Raw genomic sequence first — 12,191 nt, 5'->3', positions numbered from 1 at the left:
AGTGGAAACTGCTACTGAAAGCTGCCGTACTGTTGCTGTATCTGCTGCTGTGATAAAAAAAAAACGTCATGTAAATTATACTTGGATACATTGGCTCGTCGGTAAACACCTGTTCGTCTTGACTACGGTCAAGTTGGAGTCCTTTTTTGTCGGAGGTTGTGGGGAGTAGCAGAGATAATCACTCCCTTGATTCCTGGCCAACCACGATGTCATCTTTTGTAATTGTTTTGACTCAGAGCCCTCTAGCGGCTATCATGACAACCTGTCAACCTGTATTGGCTAAATAAAGCATTTAGTCTGACAAATATGCACACATTTGGCTCCAAAAAACAAGTGAAAAATTAATGAAAAATTGTTGTTTATAAGACACCAGTTAATATCATGATTGCCACATCCACTTTTAACAATCAGGCCACTTTGTGTATTTCTCACTAAAGGCTTAGTGAAGTGAGTCACCGAAAAATGATCTTCAGCCTTCCTCAAAGCTCCACAACTAGTGGCAAGGGCCATGATAATTGCTCCTCTTCCTGTTTAAGAGTTTCCTCAGTCTCCCCAAAGCGTATTCTCTGCTCTCTGAAACCAGGACTGTCTCAGAAAATTCGACTGCAAAGGGGTTAACAGGGCCAAGTATGTCAGCCCCCAAATGCCAGATTTACTGAAGTACTCCATGTGTGCCCCAAGAGGCGTCATGCAGAAAACCAGGTCTGGGCAGGTCTGAGTCTTCACTTTGCCCAAGCTGAAAAGGCTCTCTGGGCCAGTTATCCTGTCATTCATCAGCCTGAGGGGGCAGCTGTGCCTGCCTGAGATCTGTCCATCTATCTCTTTCTATCTATCTCTCTATTTGATCGTCTTGTTGTATGGTACATGTCAAAGAAAAATGTACATTTTGTATGATGGCAGACTGGGCTCCCTTCACTATGCGCTTTAGCTTGACAGTGAACAGACAGTGAACAGATAATAATAACGCTATTCATACAGCACTTTTCGAACACAAGTTGAGAAGTGCTTTACAATTCAAACAAGCAAAATATAGTTTGAAGAAAGACAAAAATGAACAACTAATAAAACAAATAATTAGGCGAATAGACATGCATTGAAATAAGCACAAGATGCTGCACCGGTCCCCACCGGTGAGCCCCAGCGTCCCAGAGCCAACCCCCTCATGTCACTTCCCACCTCCCACCACACCAACGTGTGCGAAGAGAAAAGGGAAAAGAGAAATTAGAGTCTGTGGAGAGATGTTGGCTGGAGAACAGGGAAGGCAGAACCAGGGCTCTGATGATGAAGGAGATGATGAAGTTCCACAAACTCATTAAAACCACTGACTGTAACAATGAAACTGTGGTACTTCCCCTTTAACTCCCATTAAGCTTTAATAGGGCTACTATTAGAACACTTGATCATTTGTCTGCAACTATATAATGTCGTTTTTAGTAACTGTTAGTGTATAACACACAAACAAATCTTATTTTTTTGCTCATACTGTCACATGTCAAAATCATGCACTACAAATCAACTCTTCGGATGACGTGTCCTCATCAGGGAACAAATAATCCATCAATGTGTTTTCATACATTTTTAAACCACGATACAGATATGATGAATTTGATTTATTTTTGCTACGATAAATAATAATATATTGTATTCCATATTAATGCAAGGTTTGAATAAGTCTGTGTTTGATTACAGTTTTATTCTTAGTCATTAAATGTCTCATCAGTTATGAATGCTTTAAATGTAAAGATAAGTAAGTGTTAAAAAAAAAATCACATTTTAAGTACGACATTTTAAACGCTCACCATTACTGTGGAGATGTGTAAAATAAAAAGAAAAGAAAAGTCTATTTATATATTTCTTTCAAGCATGTGTAAAGCACATGCTTAAGCAACATTTAAATGCACAAATGAATCTTATAATACACATCCCTCCACATCCTACCACACACGACATCTTTAACCCAAAAAGAGGCAAAGATGGAGAGGCAGTCTTTCTCAACCTTGCACTCTTTTACCCGAATCACACTTTCCCTTTTTCCTCCTCTCTCAGTTTGTCTCCCTCCCCTCCCCCCTCTCCCCGTCTCCTCTACACTGTAGGCTGTAAAGCAGCCGTGACAGCTGCGGACCTTGATGTCAGCTGCACTTTGTCTTGAGTTAGGACAAGTCGATTGATTAATTACTCACAAATTCCCCACTGTTCCCCACCCCCTAACCCTGTCCAAAGCCCAACCACCTCCACCAATGTCTAGATTCATAAATGTGAGGTCGCCTTATCACTCCTTTCTCATGTCACACATTGACAGCTTTTTTATGAGGTGTGTTTTCACTGTGAATTGATCAGTAAGTCTCAGGAGAGAGGAGAAAAAAGACAAAGCAGTGAGTGGGAGATGACTGGAATAAAAGAAAGTATGATCAAGGCAAGGAGTTGAGAGAGGGGGAAGAGAGTAAGGGAGCTAAAAATATCCACCACCACCTTTAAGTTGAGTGTGGAAAGCTATATTGTTACTGTGTTCAACGCTTTAGAGCGTATCTTCTCTCAGTGCACATTTAGGGAGGAGTTTTAAATCCAGAAAAACCATTCAGACCCAAGCAGTTTGTTCTTTAAAGGTTTATTTCTGGGGCTTTTCATGCCTTTATTTAGAGATAGGACAGTGGATAGAATCAGAAATCAGAGAGAGAGGGAGAGAGAGAGAGAGAGAGAGAGAGAGAGAGAGAGAGAGTGGGGAACGACATGCGGGAAAGGAGCCACAGTTCGTACATAAGGCTCGCACACCAGCAACTCTGCCACCGGTGCCCTACACAAGCAGTTTGATTTCATTTACATTTTTATACCATGAGAGCTGCTCCTGATTCTGTGACATTATCTTTTCATTCTTCACAGATTTATTCGTCGTAATAACTGTTAACACTTTACTGAAAATAAAGTAGACTTTCCAGTAAGTTTCCATGTACAAGTTTTGAAAAATAAAAGTGAACATCATTAATAGGCTAGTCCCAGTTCATTCAAGTATAATAAAAAAAAAAAAATCAATAACACAAGCCTGTTTAGCCTCTTTAGCTTACAGTACATTGAACAAAAACCTGAAGCGCTCTCACTAAGCCACATGAAGTCAGATTGGTCCGTTCCTTGGATCGTTCTGTTACTCTACCTGCCGGTGACCAAATGTCCCACCTTTTCAGGGTCTGCCCAGCTACAGGGCCTGAGTCCTGACACATTTCTGTAGAACACATTTTCAACCAAACTATTCTGAATTTCAAACAAAATAACTTTATGTCATTACGCTTGTTTTATGCACTTAGTCGTTATCTGAGGTCTGTCTGTGATAAGCTGTCTGACTGGTTGAGAACATATCCTTGGATGTTTGTATTCACCACTGAAGTATCTGTTTGTGTAAATCAATGAATGTATCACTATCAAAGCTGTAACTAGACTATTCACAGGCAGGCGTTGTATGCAATGAAGCTCAAAAGCTCGTTCTGAAAGAACCTGTCAACTAGCAGACGTTTAGCTGTGATAACGAGAGAGAGAGAGAGAGAGAGAGTCTGTCTTTTCTTCAGAGCTTCAGGATCCTTACACTTACACAAAAGCCTCCTTACACAATACTAAATAAAGGATCAAACATGCAAAAATGCTGACTCCCTAGAAATTTTTCTTTGAGTGCTGATGAAAATATGTGTGGTGCATGCATGAACGTAAGGGTTTTGTTAAGAGAAGTTTTTAAGCTATGATAGGCGGTTGTGCAGAAATAACAGAAACTGAGGCACAAACAGTAACTGGGTAGAGTAAAGCCCAAGTGTCTGTTCTCAAAATCAACAGCCTGTAAAACTATTTTGTTAGATTGTGATTTGTTAGGAGGAGGAGATATGGAGAAGAGATAGAAGAAAGGTACAACACAATAATGTTGGCTTCTGGTATTTCTACATTATTCATCTTACTTGCACTGTTGGAAAAAAATGTGTTTGACATATTTCTGTGCATATTCATACAGTATTTATTATTTTTTAAAAATTGTATGCAGTCCCCCGTATCTATTTATAGTTTGTGCAAACCAGCTGTGCCTGCCATCACGTGTCTGTAATGGAGAATAGAATGAAGCTGCCATATGTTTCTCAGCCTGCAGAGACAGATGTCTTTAAAAGCAAGAAAACAATAGCTGTTAACTGATCACAATAACAAAAAACATCTTGCACGCTGTTATTCAAAAAACATCTTTCTGTAAGTGTATCTAATCTCATAAACAAGGTGATCATACTTCCTCTTTCTTTGTAGGTACTACAGTATCTGTTAATACTGTTTTTGAAAATCATCGGCATAATCAGCCGGTTGTCATTTAAAAGTCGTCACTGCACTTAATGCTTCATACAGACAGCCTCCATGCTCTACATGAGACACATGGGCTTTCTACTTACTCCAACATTCACCACCATCTACAGACATTTGAGATGGTCTGTCACATGGTTGGTTGGATGTGCATCATAAAAAGTTATGAAGGGCCAATGGGATTCTTATCACAGGCTTTAATGTCAGTGTTCATCTTTTTCCAAAACTAAACAAATAATGTTTTTTCTTGAACTAAATCAGTAAATTCATTTTTTTAATTAAAATTTAAAAGATAATGATTATACAAATGAGATGATGCTTGAAAGACTTAAAATCTGTTCTGACAGATAGAAATGGCAGGTAGAGTTAAGCCTGGCTCACACTGCAGGATAATCTGGCCGATTTGAGCTCAGATTCTTAATTTCTGACAATCTCAGGGTCGCTCCTGACTCAAGGCTGCTCAGAACCGATTATCTGTTCAGATTATTTTGTAGTGTGAGCGGTACAAAGATCCAATCTTAACGTCCCTGATCTGCCCGGCGATCGTCAGGGACGCCCCAATTTATTTCAAACATGTTTGATATCTAGAATTTAAAATCTTGACGTTTACGTCATGAAAGGGTCCGGTAGAAGTTGTGTGTGACTGCAATATAATCACGAGAGACACTTTTCTGTACAGATCATCAGTGCAGCACTTTTCTGAAACTTGTATCCATATATATCTACGATTGTATCTACTTTCCTATATCCTACAACAACTTTCACTTCCTTCTCTGTCACCAACCGTCGTCCTTTTTTTTTTCTTCAAATGAAGCTTTATTAACTTTATTTGTCAACGCTCCTTTCCGATTTCACTCGTACAGTGTGAGCTCTCAGGCTGTGCCCGACAATCGGGTCGTAACAGTGTGAACACGTCAATCGCAAGGTCTGGTAGAGCGTCGTAAACGATTCAGTCCTACAGTGTGAGCCCCCCCCCCCCCCCCCCCCGACTTTTATACAATCGGGGAAAAATCGCACAGTGTGAGCCACGCTTTAGGCACTTTCAAAATCCTGTAAATCCTGTTTGTAAACATAATTTACAAATTACTGAAGATTGTAACTTGGCTGCTCGAAAACATGGTTAGCAATATCACTGGCTTCTAGCATTCATTTATATAATATTAATATACTGATGGTCCATGTTTTTTAAACCTTCTTGGTTCATATTGACTGCTGAAAACTATTTTAAATTGAACAGAAAAGAAGACGACAGAGCAAACATTAGGGCTTAAATATGAGAGACAATCAAGCTTTTTTCATGACTTACAGATTCAACAGATTTAAATAGTGGTTGACACTGAGTGAAAGTTAAATTAGGTGAATGCTGAGCAACTCGCATCATGTGTAATTGAGGAGAAAGATCCCCTCAACCCCCACAGCCCTCTGCTACATTTGAAGGCTGTAATTTCTCATGCACACACTTCTAATTGAGCGGGACACTTATTTTCAAAGTCCATCGTAATGGCCAGTGGGCTTTTAGCTCCAACTGTCTCCATGGTTACAAACCATGTTTTAGTATATGAGTGTGTGTGTGTGTGTGTGTCTGCGTGCATGTGTGTGTGCTTGTCTGCGTGCCTCTGTGTGTGTATCTATATGTGTGCGTGCGTGTTTATGAGAGAATTTGAGGCTGAGGGAGGTAGCTCCTAATTGACTGTCTGTTAAAGCTTTTAATGAAGAGTGGGCAGCCAGCTCTCCAATTAGCTGTGAGGGAGCCATCAGGGATCAAAAGAGTACAGCAGCTCAGGAGAGGGTTGGTGGGGGGTGGCGGGGGCAGATGGTGGAGAGGAGGGACGAAGGAAGGAAGGAGAATCATAGGGGCCTGGAGGGTGAAAGGAGCAGCCTTTTCTCACCCCCTATTTTTTAAATACAGCAACTTGGTCATTCACCCAGTAGTTCTAATTATAATGAGATAGGTACCCCCCCCCCCCCCCCCCCCCTCCCTCAACTGGTTTTCTGGGTGCTGCCCTCTAGCTTAGCTTTTTTTCTGCATTGAAAAGCCTTTTTGTTTAATAGTCTGTCCACTCCTTGTCTTGCATATTTCACAGCGTACATTTGAAAGTCTTAAGGCGAGGCATGAGTCTAATGTCATGCGATTCTTTGACCATGTTTTAGTAACATTTTTATTTTGTGCTGTCCTATTGTGTTTGGTTGTCGGCGTCTCTTGTCTTTTATGATTTTATGTTCTTGGTCCAAGACAAATTCCCCTAGGGCCAGTGAAGGTTTCACTCATTCATTCATTGTTTTTTTTTTTTTACATAGGAGGGGCAAAATGTAATCACACTCAAAAACAAAAGTCAATATCCAACCATTATATACTGCACAGATAAAAGAAACATCCTACATGTGCTGGGACGCATCATCAGTGATGTTTCCTGGGTTCACTGAGTGTTTCAGGTCTCGCAACATCATACACCCTCGCCCAGCCGAGGTTGATTAAGCCCTGACTTGGGTCCCAGCAGCATTAGGCCACAAATCCCCCCTTTTTATCCACAGCCACCTGGAGGCTTTCTCTGCTGCTTCCGTTGCAGTCCTGACGGCTGTTTTCCTCTGTGGCCCTCTCATACCCAGCAGGGTGTAGTGCTCTGTGGAGAGAGCGGCCTGCAAAGCCTATGTTGCTCACGTCAACCGGATAACAGATTCCTCTCCACCCTCGTTTCCGGCTGTCCTCGAGGAGTCCCTGGTATTTGGCCAGCTTTCTTTCAAAAAGCCTCCTCAATACGGTCCTCCCAGGGCACAGTCAATTCTATAAGGGCATGCTGTCTTGAGGCCTCGGAGACTTCAGTTGCTTTCCCAGGTCAACCAGTAGCTGCCAGTCCTGTGCGGTGGAGAGTAGGCCAGCTGCAGCTCTGAAATACAGTTTGGGCTGCTTTCCTGCCTTGACAAATGTTATTTGCTTAGTGGGGCGGCAGTAGGGCTTGTTGTTTTTATACAGTATATGCCTGCTCTTGGAGAGAGACTCCAGTATATATATATACTGTATATGTATTCCAATACAGCAACCTTATATGTTCTTGTATTACACTTAGGAAGTAACAATTAAACCACCCAATTCAGTAGTAACATTTAAAGAATCCTTACTGTCACACTAGTCTTTAGATTGAGGCCACTGTCAAATACAAATGAATCCATCAATATGTCCATGTAAACATTAGTTATTACATTCAGCTAATCCTTACAGACCATCAGTTTTATTCTTTTGGTTTCCAGCGTTTTCAACTTCACAGGTCTGTTGAAGACTTTTCATAAAGCTCTTAACGGGTTGGTCCAAAATGAGTCAAAATCTAACTGAAGAAGCCTGTGGGTGCTGATCAAATAAAGAAAAAATACAACAAAAAGATGACTGTGAGTTGGAGTGGAAAATGATATTCTCAGTAATAAGTGATACAAAAATGGAAATAAAGCCTGATTTCCTTAACTAACAAACCAAACCGAACAACAGGCGAACCAGCAATTTAAACCTATAGTGTGTCCAACACAGATAACTCTAAGGTGTGTGTGTGTGTGTGTGTGCTACAACTTAACTCCCTGGTCCAGTTCACTTACCAAAACAAATGCCTCATTACAATAACAATCAAGTATAACAATACAGCTAGCTGTGTCTACAACAATTCATGAAAATATTAACAATAGCAAAACATGGAACAGAAGCAAGTCCATCTCGATCAGTGCTGCATCTTGAAGGTCCAGCAGGCAGAGCTGTGAGGGATGAGTCAGAGGGGCTCTCCTCTGGTTGGCTGATTGCTGGTACAACAATCAGACTTCACCAGCTGGCAGCACAGTTGGAGGAAATATCTAGTCTGGAGGACTCACCAAGCAACCACAGGCACAGTAATTCACAGAGCACTCCAGAACTGGTTTGTCACACACACAGAGAGAAGGGGTGTTGTTGTGGCTATATAGCTATTCAAAATTACACAATGAAATAACGGTAGGATTTGAGATTGCAACCTGTTTGTAAAATACGGCAGTACAGGAAGAACATGGTGATTTGTACTGTATTCTTTCATATGCAATAAATATTGCTGGAAAATGTTTTTTTTTTCCTAGAATACTTTTCAACACCAATCAAGATGTAGTCACAATTAAAGAACAAGACAATTCTTAGCAACAAATTTGTTCTTAAATCCTATTTAAGAACTTGTTATAGAAGATTCTGTGAATCACCAACGTTTTCTAATGTGGGATTTGTTCTTAGGTAAGAACAGAAGTTACGAACACTCAAGAGCACTCTAACTCACATTTGTGAGCTGCAATATGACTGGTTATTGCATTATAGTTCTATGATAAACTGTTTGCATTCAAATATTTTGTTTCATATTGAAGAAAAGCTCATGAATATTTTTATGATGTTCACAAATCAGAGTTGTCTTTAAAATAAATAAACGCTACACATGACACTTCAATTCACATAGGCATACATTCATTATCTTTATTGCATCCTATGCGTCTTTTTGTGTGTTCCTGTGTGACCATCATTCACACTTCTGAATAAACAACGTGTTTGCTGCTGACCTCCTGCAGTAGTACCTCCACTTGAGAACTGCTCAAGTTCAATGCTCTGCCGACGCCATCTGCAGCCCCCTGTTAGGCATCTCTACAACCTAAGCATGTGTGTCTGCAGGGCTCTCCACTCATGCCCTTTATGGCCGTTAGTTGGCGGTTACCTATATGCTTATTGGGACCAACATGCTGCACGCTTGTAACTTACAAACACAAGGCGATAAGAACACAGCCGCGAACAATTCAGCTGTCTAAGAACACGTTGATGAATCTGACAGGGAGAACCACGTATTTCTACTTATCCTATCCAGTGTATTAAGACTGTGTGTGTGTCTTTTAGGTGCAATAGAGGTGAGGAAAGAAGGTCTGGAGTCTCAGATCAACCGCCTGGCTGAACTAATCGGACGACTGGAGAACAAGGTAAAAAATAAACACACACACACACACACACACACACACACACACACACACACATCCACAATGCTCTTTTTAGGAAGATGTTGCATTGGTTTACTTTCCCAGAGACTTACTTGAACCTATCTCTGACATTAATTTCAATCAAACCACTATGGCCCTATTTTACATGCTGCGACCAGAGCCCATTGAAGCACATCCATCAGAAATGGTTTTCAACTGGCCCCCTGTCATTTCATACCCAGCATGCACTTTGTACACTCTATGTGCCCTTGGGTGCATTGGTCTTAAATGAGATGTTGTCAAGCAATCATCAGACAACAGAAAGAAAATTCACACATTGAGTAGCCATTCTGAAGGAGCCTGAAATAGGGCTCACTCCCGCATTTCTCCTCCCACTCCTGATCACCTCTGGGAGCTTAAGTGGTTTCCTGCTATTCCCCAGGATGAATACTTTCTGCACAAGCAGATCAAATTTCCTCAAGAGAAGACTCTTTATATGTCTGAATTTATGCCATTTAATGACAACCCCCAGTAGTTACACCTGGCACGTAAAAGGAGTAAGATATTATGTTTATGTTTGTTCAATTAAAATGTCCCAACAAGCAAAAACCTACACATGATATATTAAGGGACTAATTATAACTTGATGTGCCCTAAATGAACTTGGGTGGTGGGACTCTGCTTGGCTGGAAACTGGCTGGAAGTTGGCTGGCCTTTTTGCTGGAAGGGGAAGTTCAAGGTGACTGCAACTGTGTATCACCCACATATGTTAGGAGCTTTTTTTAAATTATATTTGTGAAAATATATTTTTGAGGTGGGAGGGAATATTTCTAAAACTTCACAATTTTTCTTAAATTTTAATAATATTATTTACAGGTACATATATCAAGTAACCAACAAATCAAATGGCTCTACTTCTAACTGAAGTGGATTACATTGGTTTCTTTTTCCCCAGAACTTGGACCTTGTGAACATATTGTCACCACAAAGAGATTCATAAAAGAACACAAACATTTATCAAATATTGCACATTTCTCTTTATTCCAAAATTACACTATTATTTAATTTTATAATTGATATATTTATCAAGAATGGATCTACAAAGATGTAAACAGAAACAATGGCTTCAGTTTTCCACACATCAGGCTCTTCATGACAGACAGAATCTCATCCTCACACTTTTAACAAGTTGTCAGTTAGTGAAGGGTTTGTAAGTTTGAGATGTTACATTGTCCAAATTGGGAAATGCCAGAGCAGCCAAGTGTCTCTGAAGGTCTGCAAGGCAAGAAGAAAGGGGAGAATAGAGAGGGAAGAAGAAGGGTGTTGATGAGGGGGTGAAGGAGGGGGATACAGTACATACGAAGTTAATTAATAAAAAGTGATGAAAAGTAAAGAATGAAACGAGGGACTGAACAAAGAAGGGGGATGCAATTAGAGGCCTGGGGTCCAAACTGTAGCAATGGTTCTTTTCCCACTTTTCCTCCTCCTCTTAGTAGCAGATCTCCCATCCCAAATGCCTCTTCATCTTCCCCCTCCCCTCCTCGGTCTTTACATCTGTCATTCCCCTCTTCCTCCCATTCCCTCTTTGTCCCTCTGTTCCTCTGCATTGCCCACGTCTCGTCCAATACTGAACATGTTAAGGCTAATGGGGCCCCAGCAGACTCAGCTGTCTTTTTGAGAGAGCTCCACTACAACACATAGAGCTAAGAATAACTGAACACAAAGTACTGCAAGAGGGAAGGAAGGCAGTAGGGTGAATAGGTGGTGAAAGAAAGAGAATCACATGAATAAAAAGAGTTCTATAAACAGAGAGGAACTGAATGTCTCAAGTTTCAATAGCCTATATTAGAGATGTGCTCGTAAAAAGATGTCTTACTGTGCCCCTGCCTTACAACTTATAACACTTGACCACAGGTGATGATTTAATATTTGAAAGAATGTAACCTCTGATGATTGAATCACCTGTCAAATAACTTTTCAATTATCATGATTCTAAAGCTCCACTGAGAGCTCATGTCCCTGTATGGGTTTCAGTGGCTGAGGTGTAAAGGCACATCTTCTTAGGGATGATTCCACAAAGTATAGTCTGATTTTTTACCTGTGTAAACAGGAATAAAGGAACTTCTTAGGTTTTGATTTACCATGTTTTTTGGGTCTTAAAGCCACACTGTAGGAACTGGGTTTAACTGCACTGTCGTAAAACACACGGTGCTTTTATGCCTCACATCACAGACAATTTGTGTTTTTTGACAAGCACACAGTGGTTATGTTAGAAACCAACAGTGATATTACAGGATTTCGCAAAAATATAACTGCTAGCATCTATAGCCCGTAGTTATTTGTATGCAAGCCTGAGACATAACTTGGGTTGGATGACTTTCTGCACTCTGTAAAGCTGATACCAATAACAATTGAGGCTAACATGAGGCGGCTGTGGCTCAGTTGGTAGATTCGGCCGTCTCCTAACTGGAAATTCGGGGGATCGATTCCCAGCACCTGTAGCTACATGTCCGATGTGTCCTTGGGCAGGACACTTAACGCCGAATTGCTCCCGCTGCTTCGTCGGTAGCGATTGAATGGGATTAGTTGCTTCTGATGGTCACTTTACACTTTTACCTCTGCCATCAGTGTGTGAATGTGTAGGTGTGACATGCGGTGTAAAAGTGCTTTGAGTAGTCAGATGACTAGAAAAGGGCTGTATAACCTCAAGTCCAAGTCCATGTATCTTTATGTTGCAATCTATTTAGATAATATCTGTAGGATTAAAGGACGTTTTTTTCTTGCCACCATAACTTTGCTCATTATGGATTTATGTTTGGTCTCTGTATATAATACAACAATGCTCTTTTCTAATAGAATATAACAAAGACTGAGGTTTTTTTACCTCCTTTTTGTTATCTCAAGTGTCTTGAGATAAC

General features: G+C 40.6%; 1 protein-coding gene across 1 annotated transcript in view; it reads left to right on the top strand.

Moving 5' to 3' along the window:
* Positions 1-12,191, top strand: part of necab2 (N-terminal EF-hand calcium binding protein 2) — a 135,219-nt gene that overhangs the window by 74,739 nt on the left and 48,289 nt on the right. The window contains exon 8 of the mRNA XM_061036288.1: positions 9,197-9,276. Within this exon, the coding sequence (XP_060892271.1) occupies positions 9,197-9,276 (80 nt within the window). The remainder of the gene's footprint in view (positions 1-9,196; positions 9,277-12,191) is intronic.

This window comes from Labrus mixtus, chromosome 4 (assembly GCF_963584025.1).
Source record: "Labrus mixtus chromosome 4, fLabMix1.1, whole genome shotgun sequence".
NCBI lineage: Eukaryota > Metazoa > Chordata > Actinopteri > Labriformes > Labridae > Labrus > Labrus mixtus.
This window is presented reverse-complemented; position numbering and strand designations above follow the sequence as displayed.